Source organism: Mauremys mutica, chromosome 7 (assembly GCF_020497125.1).
Source record: "Mauremys mutica isolate MM-2020 ecotype Southern chromosome 7, ASM2049712v1, whole genome shotgun sequence".
Taxonomy (NCBI): domain Eukaryota; kingdom Metazoa; phylum Chordata; order Testudines; family Geoemydidae; genus Mauremys; species Mauremys mutica.
Window position 1 is genome coordinate 7,516,561 of NC_059078.1, and position 12,201 is coordinate 7,528,761.

The window sequence follows — 12,201 nt, forward strand, 5'->3', positions numbered from 1 at the left end:
TGCCTGTCACCTTGGTATCTGAGCATAGAGTCATCGGACTGGAAGGGACCTCGAGAGGTCATCTAGTCCAGTCCCCTGCACTCGTGGCAGGAGTAATTATCTAGGCCATTCCTGACATGTGTTTGTCTAACCTGCTCTTAAAAATCTCCAATGATGGAGATTCCACAACTTCCCTAGACAATTTATTCCTGTGCTTAACCACCATGACAGTTAGGAAGTTTTTCTCATGTCCAACCTAAACCTCCCTTGCTGCAATTTAAGCCCATTGTTTCTTGTCCTATCCTCAGAGATTAAGAAAAACAATTTTCCTTCCTCCTCCTTGTAACAACCTTTTACATTTTTGAAAACTGTTATCATGTCCCTTCTCAGTTTTCTCTTTTCCAGACTAATCAAACCCATTTTTTTTCAATCTTCCCTCATAGGTCATGTTTTCTAGACCTTTAATGATTTTTGTTGCTCTCCTCTGGACTCTCTCACATCCTTCCTGAAATGTGGCACCCAGAATTGGACACAATGCTCCAATTGAGGCCTAATTAGAGCGGAGTAGAGCGAAAGAATTACTTCTGGTGTCTTGCTTACAACACTCCTGCTAGTACATCCCAGAATGATGTTTGCTTTTTTTGCAGCAACGTTACACTGTTGACTCATATTTAGCTTGTGGTCCACGATGACCCCCAGATCCCTTTCCGCAGTACTCCTTCCTAGGCAGTCATTTCCCATTTTGTATGTATGCAACTGATTAATGGTAAGAAAGCAGCCTTGACCAGCATGGTAATATGGCCCTCTGTGCTGTCAAAGAAGTGAAAGTTTGAATTAGTTTGACTCCTCAAGTTCCACACCTTTCTCCCCTCTGGCAGTTGACCAACAGTGGGGAGAGAATGAAGTCCTGCAGCTCCTGTCAGTGAAACAGGCAAGTGCCCATAAGCACCCCCAGTAGTTCTTCTATTCAGGAATGATCACAGCCACTTGAAAGCTGCTCTACAGCTCTGAGCCAGAGACCACACCATCCTCACCAACATTTGATGGTCAGCGGTCTCCAGGACTTCTGATGGAGCTACTGCGGTTACTAAATACCATTCTCTATTGCTCATTGCCAGAATGAGTTAAGCAGCAGCTATATTAACTAGGCCGACTTCAGCACCAGGAAATGGTCAAAAGCCGGATCTAAAGTCAAAAGCGCCAGTCAAGTCCAGGTCTGTCTAGTTGCATGGTCACTAAAGAGTATGTGATCAAGTCACAGCGACCAGGCCATAATATTATTATGCAAGCATGATAATATGCTAGCAGTGACAAAGCAGCCATAGTGTTTTTGTAATAGATGGGTACTGTTACCATGCCAAGCTGTTGTGTCTGGACAAAAGCACGTGGGACCTGTACACTTCTATGTGGTCTTTTAGGGATACAGATTTCCATATTCTGTGAGCCATGACTATAAGGGTGAGATTTTCAGCCCATGGTGAGGGGCTGGAAAGTGGCTTCCCCTGGTCAGAGCTGGGAATTTTAGGGCCACTTCACGCCAGTCCAGCCCTTGCACCTGATATAAAGGGGGCCAGAGTGGCAGTGAGGATCTCACCCTTGATTTAGACAGAGCCATATTCCGAATGGAGGCATTGGCAGTATAGTTTACACCGTTTGTCACTGTTTTTCCCCCCTCTATTACAGGATTTGGCCTTGCTCTTAACCTTCAGCCGTCAGTGATAATCATCGGGAAATACTTTTTGAAAAGGAGACCCATCGCCAACGGCCTTGCCATGGCTGGGAGCCCCGTAATGCTGTCTACCCTTGCTCCTTTGAACCAGTTCCTCTTTGACAATTTTGGCTGGAGGGGCAGTTTCTTTATTCTTGGGGCAATTTTACTGAACTGCTGTGTGGCTGGTGCTCTCTTCAGGCCCATTGGAATGGCAGCAGACCCTGTTCAGAAACAAACCGTCAAGCAAGCTGAAAAGACTGTAAAAGAGCAGCCCAATAACAGCTCCGTTGAAATGGTCCCTCCCAGAGCTGTCAGTTTGTTGAGCGGAACAGAAGAGGAGGAGGAGGACAAAGACTGCTGTGAGAAGTTCAATAAGTACCTTGATTTCTCCCTCTTTAAGCACAGAGGTTTCCTGATTTACCTGATTGGAAATGTGCTCATGTTTCTGGGATTTTTTGCCCCTATTGTTTTTTTGGCCCCTTACGCAAAGCACCTTGGCATTGATGAATACTCAGCAGCCTTCCTCCTTTCTATCCTTGCAATAGTCGACATGATCGCCAGACCCACCACTGGAATTATTGCCAACAGTAAATGGGTGAGGCCAAAGATCCAGTATTTTTTCAGCTTTTCAATTGCTTTTAATGGTGCCTGCCATCTCCTGTGCCCCTTAGCCACAGGCTACACGGGTCTAGTCATATACTCCGTCTTTTTTGGCTTGGCCTTTGGTATGGTTTGTGCCATGCTCTTTGAAACCCTCATGGACCTCGTGGGAGCTGCGCGATTCACAAGTGCTGTTGGCCTTGTCACCATAGTGGAGTGTTGCACGATACTTCTTGGACCACCTATTGGAGGTGAGCATGTTTCTATACTATAACTCTAGTGACATGTCAGCTTTTGATCTAATTCTGAGATTGGTACTGAGACAAATACAGGTTGCAGAGGGGTGGGGCTAACTTCATCTTCTCCATTTCAATCCCGCTTTGCTTGGGTTTTTTTTTTTTTAAAGTAATTATGTGTAGAGTAATAAAGGTAATAGATTTGTCCTCCATGATTTCTCTTAGTGAGGATTTAGCAACATTAAAAACAAAAAGATCATCTCTCGTGTGTTCGTTCCTTGGACCTGAACCTGCATATGTCCCATATGTAAAAATTCCCATTGAAACCAACAGTTCTGTGTGTGACACAGATGCAGGCTGAGGCTTTTAAGCGCCATCTGTCAAACACGTAGGTGTGTAAGTGGCTTTACGCAAAGAGACTACTCATATACATGCATAAGTGTTAACAGGCCAGGGTCTCTATCTTGCAGAGCATTGACTGCTTAAGGCCATCATCCAGCACATGGTTAATTTTAAACATGATAATAATCCCATTGAAATCCCTTTGCTGAATCGGGCCCCCTGGATCTTAGCTGATGGTTTTTTTTGTTTGTAAGGACACAATAGGTCCATGTTGCCACAGATGTGTATGCTTTTAATTTCTGTGCAGTTGTACATTCTGGCCTTAAAGGAACGTGGCACGCTTCCATTTATAGATTTTCATCCTCTCAGCTTGGCCAATAGCATTCCAGCTGTAAAGACTGTAGTGAAGAAAACGAGCTGTTTTTTAAAAGAAAAAATCATTTATTTTGAATAGATTTGAGAATTTTTGCTTCTCCTTCTTACAGTTTTTTAAAAAATATATAATATATTCCTAAACTATTTGACAAAATAGAAAATAAATATGAACGCAATCTGGGTGCCTTTATTCTTTTCTCATATGTCACATGAAAAACTTGAGTTTGTGTGTTATCTTCGACTGCAAGCAGTTCAGAGCAGGGACCTATGTTATTGTAAAGTGCCTAGCACACTGCTAAGTGCTAGATATATGGGGCAAAATTGTCAGCACTGACCAGCTTTGTCACAGGGTTTCCTCAGACGCTGCTTTCCCTCTGTTCTCAAGCACCATATTACAATTTATTGCACTACAAGATGATGATACAAAAACAACCCGTAACATCCCCAGATCAATACTGCAGGAAAGTTATGCGGCAGCTCTGTGAATGTGATAGCACTCTTGCCTCGTTTTTGTTTGATGTCGTCTTAAATTATCAGTCCTTTCTCAGAGTGGCACTTAGAGCGGTGAACGATTTAGGACTCTTACTCTGAATACTAGCTAACATCTAGGGCCCTCATCCTCACTGAAATAATGAATGAATAATGAATTAAGCACCTAAATATCACTGAGGATGAGGGCCCTAGATGTTAGCTAGTATTCAGAGTAAGAGTCCTAAATCGTTCACCGCTCTAAGTGCCACTCTGATAAAGGATTGATAATTTAAGATGACATCAAACAAAAACGAGGCCATTTGCTGTCAGTGGAAGGACATCTGGAGACCTCTTTTATGACTGTGACCCTCCATCTCACATACACGCTGAGAACCCAGTTTCCAATAGTCTGTCCTCTCATTGCACCTTCAGTACTTTTTGGCTTTGAAAGAACCAAAAAGTCCCACTTGTGCACCGCTTGCAAGTTGGTTGCCGTCACTGTGTGTGCTCCATCTGGTAAAGCAAACAGAGCGGCACTCACCTTTATCAGCTCTCACTGGCCCCAGCCCAGTACTTGAACATACCTGTAACGAAACACGTGAGCGGTACTACTGAACGCAGCCTACTTCATAACCTCGAGCTTTAAGTTCATTCTCCTCAAGGGTCCATGCTAACAATACATGTTCAAACCTGCAGCAATGCCCAGAGTCATTTGGCAGGCAGTAGAAGGATTCTCCCATGAATAAATTTACTTTATATTGGGACATTATGTAGCATGTACTGTAAATTCCTTTCCCATCAAGGAGCAAACAATATCTACGTAATATAATTATTTAACACACTTTTCACCTCTCCGGGCCTATCATCAAACCTCATGTGGCCATGAGTTAAATGAGTTTGTATGTGACACCCAGCTGCCATTTATTCTGCATATATCGCTGGAATAGCAGAGGGTAGTGCAGGCGCGGAGGAGTGGCTTGCACCACACCCACATACTGGATAGGGTAACTGTCTGCTGCTAGTATCTTTACATGCGCTGAATGGCCGTCAACTTTTAACTAGGCTTGGTGTTCTGCAGGTATTTGTATATAAAACTGTTAAACGTGATAGCGGCTTACAACCCAACTTGACGTGATAGTAAATCCCAGCACTCACAAGGGAAAGGTAGAGTGAATATGGTTTTGAATGTCATAGGATAAAAAACTAAGAGCTGACTAAGCTTCGTTCTCTCACATTTTACAGAGCAATTTAATTCTTCCTTTCACTGTGTAGCTTACAGTGTGTGGCAGAAGCAGCTGCAGCCTCCTCTTTTCACACAGTCATTACATAGTTCATAGCAAATTGAAGGTTTTAAGGTGACTGTTTTCTAAGTTCTGTAATTTTTACGCAAGAGCTTAAGCTAATTGCCAAAGACTGCTAATGAGGCCAAAACAGTGCTGTGTAATAGTTAGTAATATTAGTTTTGGAGTATTTTTTTCATCATTTTAATAAGCAACAAATTTATTGGTTCTTTGGCATTTAATAACCCACTGCAGGGTTCTGCTTTAATGAACTAAGCAAATTGTTCCCTGTGTGTTTTATGGCTTTTCTTATTCTCAAAGGAAAAGAGGCGAGACTATCCTACTGTTGAATTTGCCAATACTCTACTCATTAAACCCCTCATTGAAGCCTATTTAACAGACTTCCAGATCATCCTGATAACCAGGGAGGAAGAATTGCTGTAATTAGCCTTTGGTTGATGTTTCATGAGTAACATCCATAAGACGATATATTGAGAGCGGTGTACCAGGATATCTATAGAAGAAAGCAGATTGGTGACCAAAACCACTTGAAATAATAACTTCTGCAATCAGTAAATATGTTTAGTGGCCAAAAAATACCTAATTAGAGTAAGCATACTTTGGGATAATTAATCACCAGACTGTCAACAGATTAGTTGTCACTCAAGAAGTAATTAAAGGTTCCCCTTCTCAAAGAGAAAAAATTATTTCAAAAAGTCAGAGCTTATACACAGCCTGTTAATTGCAAAAAAGAACTAAAAAGGCTGTGCTTGAGGTCAATCTTATTTTAATTAGGATTTGGGATGTTAAATTTAGTCCATATTGCCCCAATACATGGGCATTAATACTCAGCATCTCAGTCTCAACAAAGTTTGCATTATGTTACATTTGACATAATGGAGAACACTGACAGGTCAATTAAACCAAAGCTTTTCAATGTTTCCATAACTCCATTGCCAAGGCATTAACCTTTGAGATGAAACTGTCACATTTTTCCTGCCATTGAAAACAGCTGTAGGTTGTGGTGTTGTAGCTGTGCTGATCCCAGGATACTAGAGATGCAAAGTGGGTGAGGTAATAGCTTTTATTGAACCAGCTTCTGCTGGTGAAAGAGACAAGTTTTCGAACTTATACAGGTGACCTGAAGAACAGCTCTGTGTAAGCTTGAAAGCTTGTCTCTCTCACCAACAGAAGTGGTTCAATAAAAGATATTACCTCACACACTTTGCCTCTCTAAATGAAAATGGTTAACGTTGACAGCACCCTCTTTGCTTTCCCTGCAACTAATGTTACACGTTCTATGGAAAGCCCTTTCGCCTCTAGTTCACCAGTTCCAGCCCAGGCAAGGCTGGTAATGACTGAACGTCATTGCCACCTGATTGCTGTTTAGTGAATTGGTGGGTCTCCGTCCCATATCTTAATGGCCAGGTGTGGCCAGGCCACTGTCACAATTATCTGCAGCCCCAACAGAGAGGCTGGGGACTGACTCAGCTAGGTGGACCTTATTCATCCCGTGCTTAATCCAAAGACCATTGAAATCAGTGGAAAGACTCCCATTGACTTCAGTGGCCTTTGGATCAGGTGATTCTTGCAGTTGAAGGCAGAACCATGATGGCAAGGGTGATGGAGAGAAGCTGGTGCTGCCAATTTGGTACTATGCACAAGCCCTAAATTCACTTAAGAGCACAAAAATATCTGTTAATAAAGAATTATAATATTTTATTATATAGTTCTATTTTTCATGTGCATAAGAAAGGCCTCCATCACTCAAAGACTTAAGCAAGGGTTAACATTATGCAGTATGAATAGTTTCATTGACTTCAATATGATACTCACAGGACGTGAAGTTAAGCATATACTAAGCCTTTGCAGGATCAGAGCCTAAGTTATTAGAAAGTACAGAAAATATCCTATTCTGCGCTACAATCACAGTGTTCAGAAACGGAAGCCACCATAGATATTTTGGTTTTTGCCTTCACATCTAAACTATGTCTAAACTATGTTTCTGTTTTGCAATTCACAGGAACACTGATAGATACTTTTGGAGATTACAAATACATGTTCATTAAATGTGGAGCTGTGATGGTCTTAGCAGGAACATTCCTGTTCATCATGAATTACTACAATTACCGTATGCTGGCGAAAGAGGAGAGGGAAAGAAAAGCGACAGAAGAGACCATGAAGGACAACAAACATATAAGGACAGAAACAGAGGATGGAAATATCTGGGCCAAAGAAAAGATGCAGGATGGTCCGGAGGTGGAACCTTTGACAGATGAAAAAGAGGGACTAAAAAAAGAAGTGAATGGCAAAAGTGAAGTCTAAGCTTGTTTTAACAGGTTGACTGGGAAATTGCTTTTTGTGTTTCTTAAATTGACTGTAACAATGACATGACTTTAGATGTCTAGTTCTGCATTGATACTGCTCTATTTCTACTCTTTGCTTTGCCTAGGAAAAGCCTAAAGGAAAGAAAAAAAAATCTAGCTTCTTACGAAATGCTGGCACATACAGTGCAATACCTGTTCCTATATTGTTGGAGGGCTGCATCGTTTTTCTTTAGCTATTTCCTGTTACCAATAGGGATCTTAAAAGCATCCAGCCCCCATTCTGCTCTTAGGCCTGCTCCAATGTCCATGAAAGGCTATGAGCTAGGAGTGCGATTTCCCTGCTTGCGTACGCAGACTCGGGCTGGCTCTCGTTGAGCTAACGTGAGTCTAAGTAGCCGTGTAGCTGTGGTAACAAGGGGAGCAGCAGCAGAGGTCTGGGGAAGCTGAACGGAGTACACACCCACCAGTTTTAGGCAGGTTTGTACTCAACATGGCTCAGCCATACCTCCACTGCCCCCACCCAGGCTGACATGGCTACATTGCTATTAATGCTCATGCTAACCCAATGACAGCTAGCGGAAGTATGTGTACACGAGCAGGGGAATCACACCGCTCGCTCGTAGTGTAGATGTAGCTGAAGTCAATGCAAAACCTTCCACTGGCTGCAGTGAGCTTTGAATTAGATCGTTTTAGAGAGGAATATTCCACTGCGACGAAGTGGGTATTCACCCACGAAAGCTCATGCTCCAATACGTCTGTTAGTCTATAAGGTGCCACAGGACTCTTTGCTTCATTTAAGTACTGTCATTATGGGCCTGATCAGTGTCCAGGGAAACCAACAGCAAGGCTCCCGTTGACATCAGTGTGTATTGGATCAGGGCTCAAGGACCTGTCGGGAAGGCTTAAATGCCACCCTCATTTAGCCGCTGCACTTTTACTAATGCACCTTCATCACAGGGAAAATTAACTAGGCTTAATACCAATCACCTTCATTTTGAAGCTATGCTTGGTTTAAAGATTCAGCTTGAATTGAAGCCTTGGCTTCTAACAAGACAGTATGCGCCGGTATGTGGTTGTGTGTGTGCAGTACCTGATAGGCCACGTGGTCTTGTGGACTGAGCACAGGATCTGGAGCCAGGCAGTCGCCAGCTCTAGCACTAGCTTGACCAACGACTTGCTGTAGGGCCTTGGGAAAACGGCTCTGAGTCAAATCCACAGGTGCCATGAGCAGAGTAACTTAACAAAGGTGAAATTCACCCTGTGTAGAGGACCAGCATGAGCCTGTGCACCACTTAAGCCTTCAAGAAAAGGGCAAAAGTTAATTCCATCAACGTCAATCAACAGAAAAAACGTAAGTGGGAACAACTGGAGTCCTGCAATGACTTACACACAGGGGCGCTGGGAGCCATTGAACCAAACTGTAAACCCTGTATATAATGGAAACCACTTCAAGCTTACACATATACTTAACTTTATTCCTGGCTAGTCCCATTGACTTCAATGAGACAAATCACGTGAATAAAGCTAAGCCTGTGGGTTCGCAGGATCAAGGCCACTGGCTTCCATAGAGTTTCACTCATCCTCAACGGTCCTATGTATGTGTTTCCCCAGCCACATGTTTTCCCATCAATAAACTGCAGATAATAACAACAAGGAGTTGTGAGGGCTCATTAGTTAAACCTGTAAAGGTTTGTATAAACACCAACACCCAGATCCTAAGCGGTATTTAGGCACCTAACTCCTATTCCTTTCACTTGGCATTAGGCACCTAAATACCATTGAGAACCTGGGCCTAAGTATTATTAATGACTTCCTAGCTCACTGCAAATATTGGAGAAAAATCATATTTCGTAGCTCTGTCATCTGAGAACAGTATTTAATTAAACCCCAGGTACAGACTGAGTACAGCTTAGCTGTGAACGAAGGCTTTTTACAAATGAATCTTTCTATGGACTCTGCTGCCCTTTAAACATAGGTCAGAACTGTAGGTTCCTCCACAGGACTCAGGGCTGTGCAGTGGGGTTGAAATGCTGTTTCCATTGAAGTCAGTGGGGCTAGGATTTCATCCTTAGGCACTATCTTGTGTTTGTTGTGGACAGCACCTCCCGGCAACATTGATTTTTTTTTTAAATACTCGTTATCACAGTCATGTAAATATGAACAAAACTATTCCAAACTAATGGCGTTGATGGAGGTGCCAGAACATTTCCTGATAGCACATGTCATTGGGAAGCTTTAAGCTATTCAATAAAGCTCTTTTAAAAAAAAACCCATTGTAATTGATTCAATGTCAGTTTGCGAGGATAATGTTGTGCTTTCCCTTTGTTAAGTCTGGTGATAGCATCACATACAGTAGTATCCATTCCAGCTACATATAAGTGGGGGTATAGATTGCTGCAAACAGAGGGGGGACTAAGCCTCATCCTTTTCCACTCTAAAAGCCAGTGGAACTCAGGGTAACACTGAGGCGAAGAGCAAAGCAGGATTCATAGCGGGATTGGATGTTTATATGGACAACCAGAATATAGAGCATTATAGCAGTAAATATTAAGACTAAACAAGAGTTTGAGCAGGGATATAAACCTTCCTGCCCCAGGGCATAAACCAGCCACTAATTACTGAGGGTCAGCAGGTTATTCCATACCTGTATACAGCTGGGCTTAATGTACCGCCTTCTGAAACAGCTGGTATTGGACATTATCAGTGAGAAGCTAGTGCTCTAGAGAGACCCTTGGGCTGATGCAGTCTGGCTGTTCCTAAGTGCACCCCTAGTTTTTTTAATTAATGGGTTTTTTAATGTAGCTGGGTTGGGTGGAGATGAGTTCCATCTGATATTGCATGAACACCTGATAGATTTGCCTTTGCCCTCAATGGGAACAAGATTGTGACCCTGATTCCTAGTCCATTGAACCGAACGGAAGGATTTCCCTTGACTTCAATGGGCTTTATAGCAGCCACAATGATCTTTACTGTAGCTTTTTCGAAGAGGAAATAAAATTTAACTCCTTGGTTTAAGTGATACAGCTTCTCCAGACTACACAGTCTCTTCCATTTGTTTCTGCAAGCATCACCAGGTCTAACACTGACTTGCTTCTTGCTAGCTGTGATCCCTGATGTCTTTAGAAACCTTGGGGTCTTTAATCTTTTGATGCATGTGCATAACTCTTGTTAGCGTTAATGGCAGTGAAACAAACAGAACAAAAGACTTTCTTGTCACCATGCCTGTTGCTCAGCTCTTGGTGGAATGTTAATTAAACCAAACCCATATGCAATTCAGGTAATGTCCTAACAAGATTATTATGAACGTGCTTGCCATGTACCTGCCAATCACGATATGGACACTGTGCAACTGACGCAAGTAGGCCAGCAACCTGCGTCAGCTGCACAGCATCTATATCATGATTTAATAATGGGCAGGAAATAAACCTTAATTTACTGTATAAGGACTAAGTATTTATTATTAACAGTTTGGCCATGCAGAACTCCACTCAGAGCATGGGGGATCGCATGGTTTTGGTTGTGCCTTAAAAAATGTACCTAATCTGAAATATTACAGCTAACCTTTGCTCCTGCTTTTCAACTCTGATGTCACTCATATTCCAGACAGATTAAACCAAGATGGTTATCACAACACATGCAGTGGACATGTCAAAAAAAACCCCACCAACCTGTATTTTTGCACATGTTCTCTGATCTATATATATTATGTGGGCCAGGATTTCCAAATCTAAATCAAGCATTCACTATCAATCATCACATGTTTTATCTTCCATTAATAGGTACAACCCAACAGGTTAAATAATGTCTCAACCTCTTCATAAAGAGTTGCCCAGAGAAATGTTATGACATATTGAAAAGGTCATTTACAGAATGGCTTAATAAAATCAGATGAATACTTTCGTATGAAAAAAAGCAGAACCATAATCTCTCCTACCAAGGCCTGGACCAGTCTACTGACCTTCACAGAAATAGCCAAAGCATAATACTCACTGTATTTTTCTCTTGATACCGCTTGTCTTGATCAAGGTCAGCTCATTCTTCTAATCATTTTCTGTCACTTGTAAGGTGTTTTTATATATATTATTCTGCTGTAACTATTTTAAAAGTTAGAAGACCCGTCACAATTCAGTAACAAATATTCTGCGGTATGTAAAGCTAACATACCAAATACACATCAGGTACCAGGAGAGCCATCTGCTCGCTGTCCTCCTTAGCTGGGTCAGTACACATGACCCTGCAAGCCTATGACATAAGGGGATTCTAATTCAAGCACATTTTATTGGCATAATTTTCAGTTTTTGCCCTGCTGATTCCTCCCCCTTTTGGACATGCAGCTGGTGGCAGGGGAAAGAAGGGACATGTCTCCACCTTCAAAACAGACCGTTTGGGTATCTAAAGTGGCATGGGCTAAATTTAAGCTGACCCAGTAGTTGTGTTGAAGAGCAGAGCTTCTGGAATACAATTCTTTGCAAGATATTAGGTGGAATCTTAGTCCTAGTGAAGTCAGAGGCAAAATTCTCATTGACTTCACTAGTGGCAGGAGCTCACCAGCTGTTCCTTCTCTTCCTCTAAAAGCTTCTGCGTTTAAATAAGATCCTTGTAGGTCAGCAACTCATGGATGCCTCCTGCTTATCTCTCACTTGTCAGCCTGAACCAACACCAACCCTAGAATACCTACTCCCGCTACCACACCAAATATCGTCAGCTTCATCAGATACAGCATCCAAATTCTCCTTGATGAAGAACTGGGGAAAGATGAGGATCCATCCTCCTTCTCTTTAATCTAGTTCTTTTGGGACAGAATTCAAAGTCTGCTGGCACCAGCGTGAGTCTTTTCATTTACTGCGCTAGCCTAGCACTCCTAATTGCATGCTGTCTCC

General features: G+C 42.3%; 1 protein-coding gene across 2 annotated transcripts in view; it reads left to right on the top strand.

Moving 5' to 3' along the window:
- The window catches only part of LOC123374306 (monocarboxylate transporter 2-like), a 44,494-nt gene extending 34,900 nt beyond the window's left edge, over positions 1-9,594 (top strand). For both annotated transcript variants that reach the window (XM_045024123.1, XM_045024124.1), the window contains exons 4-5: positions 1,663-2,541; positions 7,018-9,594. In XM_045024123.1, the coding sequence (XP_044880058.1) occupies positions 1,663-2,541; positions 7,018-7,319 (1,181 nt within the window). In that variant the 3' untranslated portion in view covers positions 7,320-9,594. The remainder of the gene's footprint in view (positions 1-1,662; positions 2,542-7,017) is intronic.
- The last annotated feature ends 2,607 nt before the right edge of the window (positions 9,595-12,201 follow it).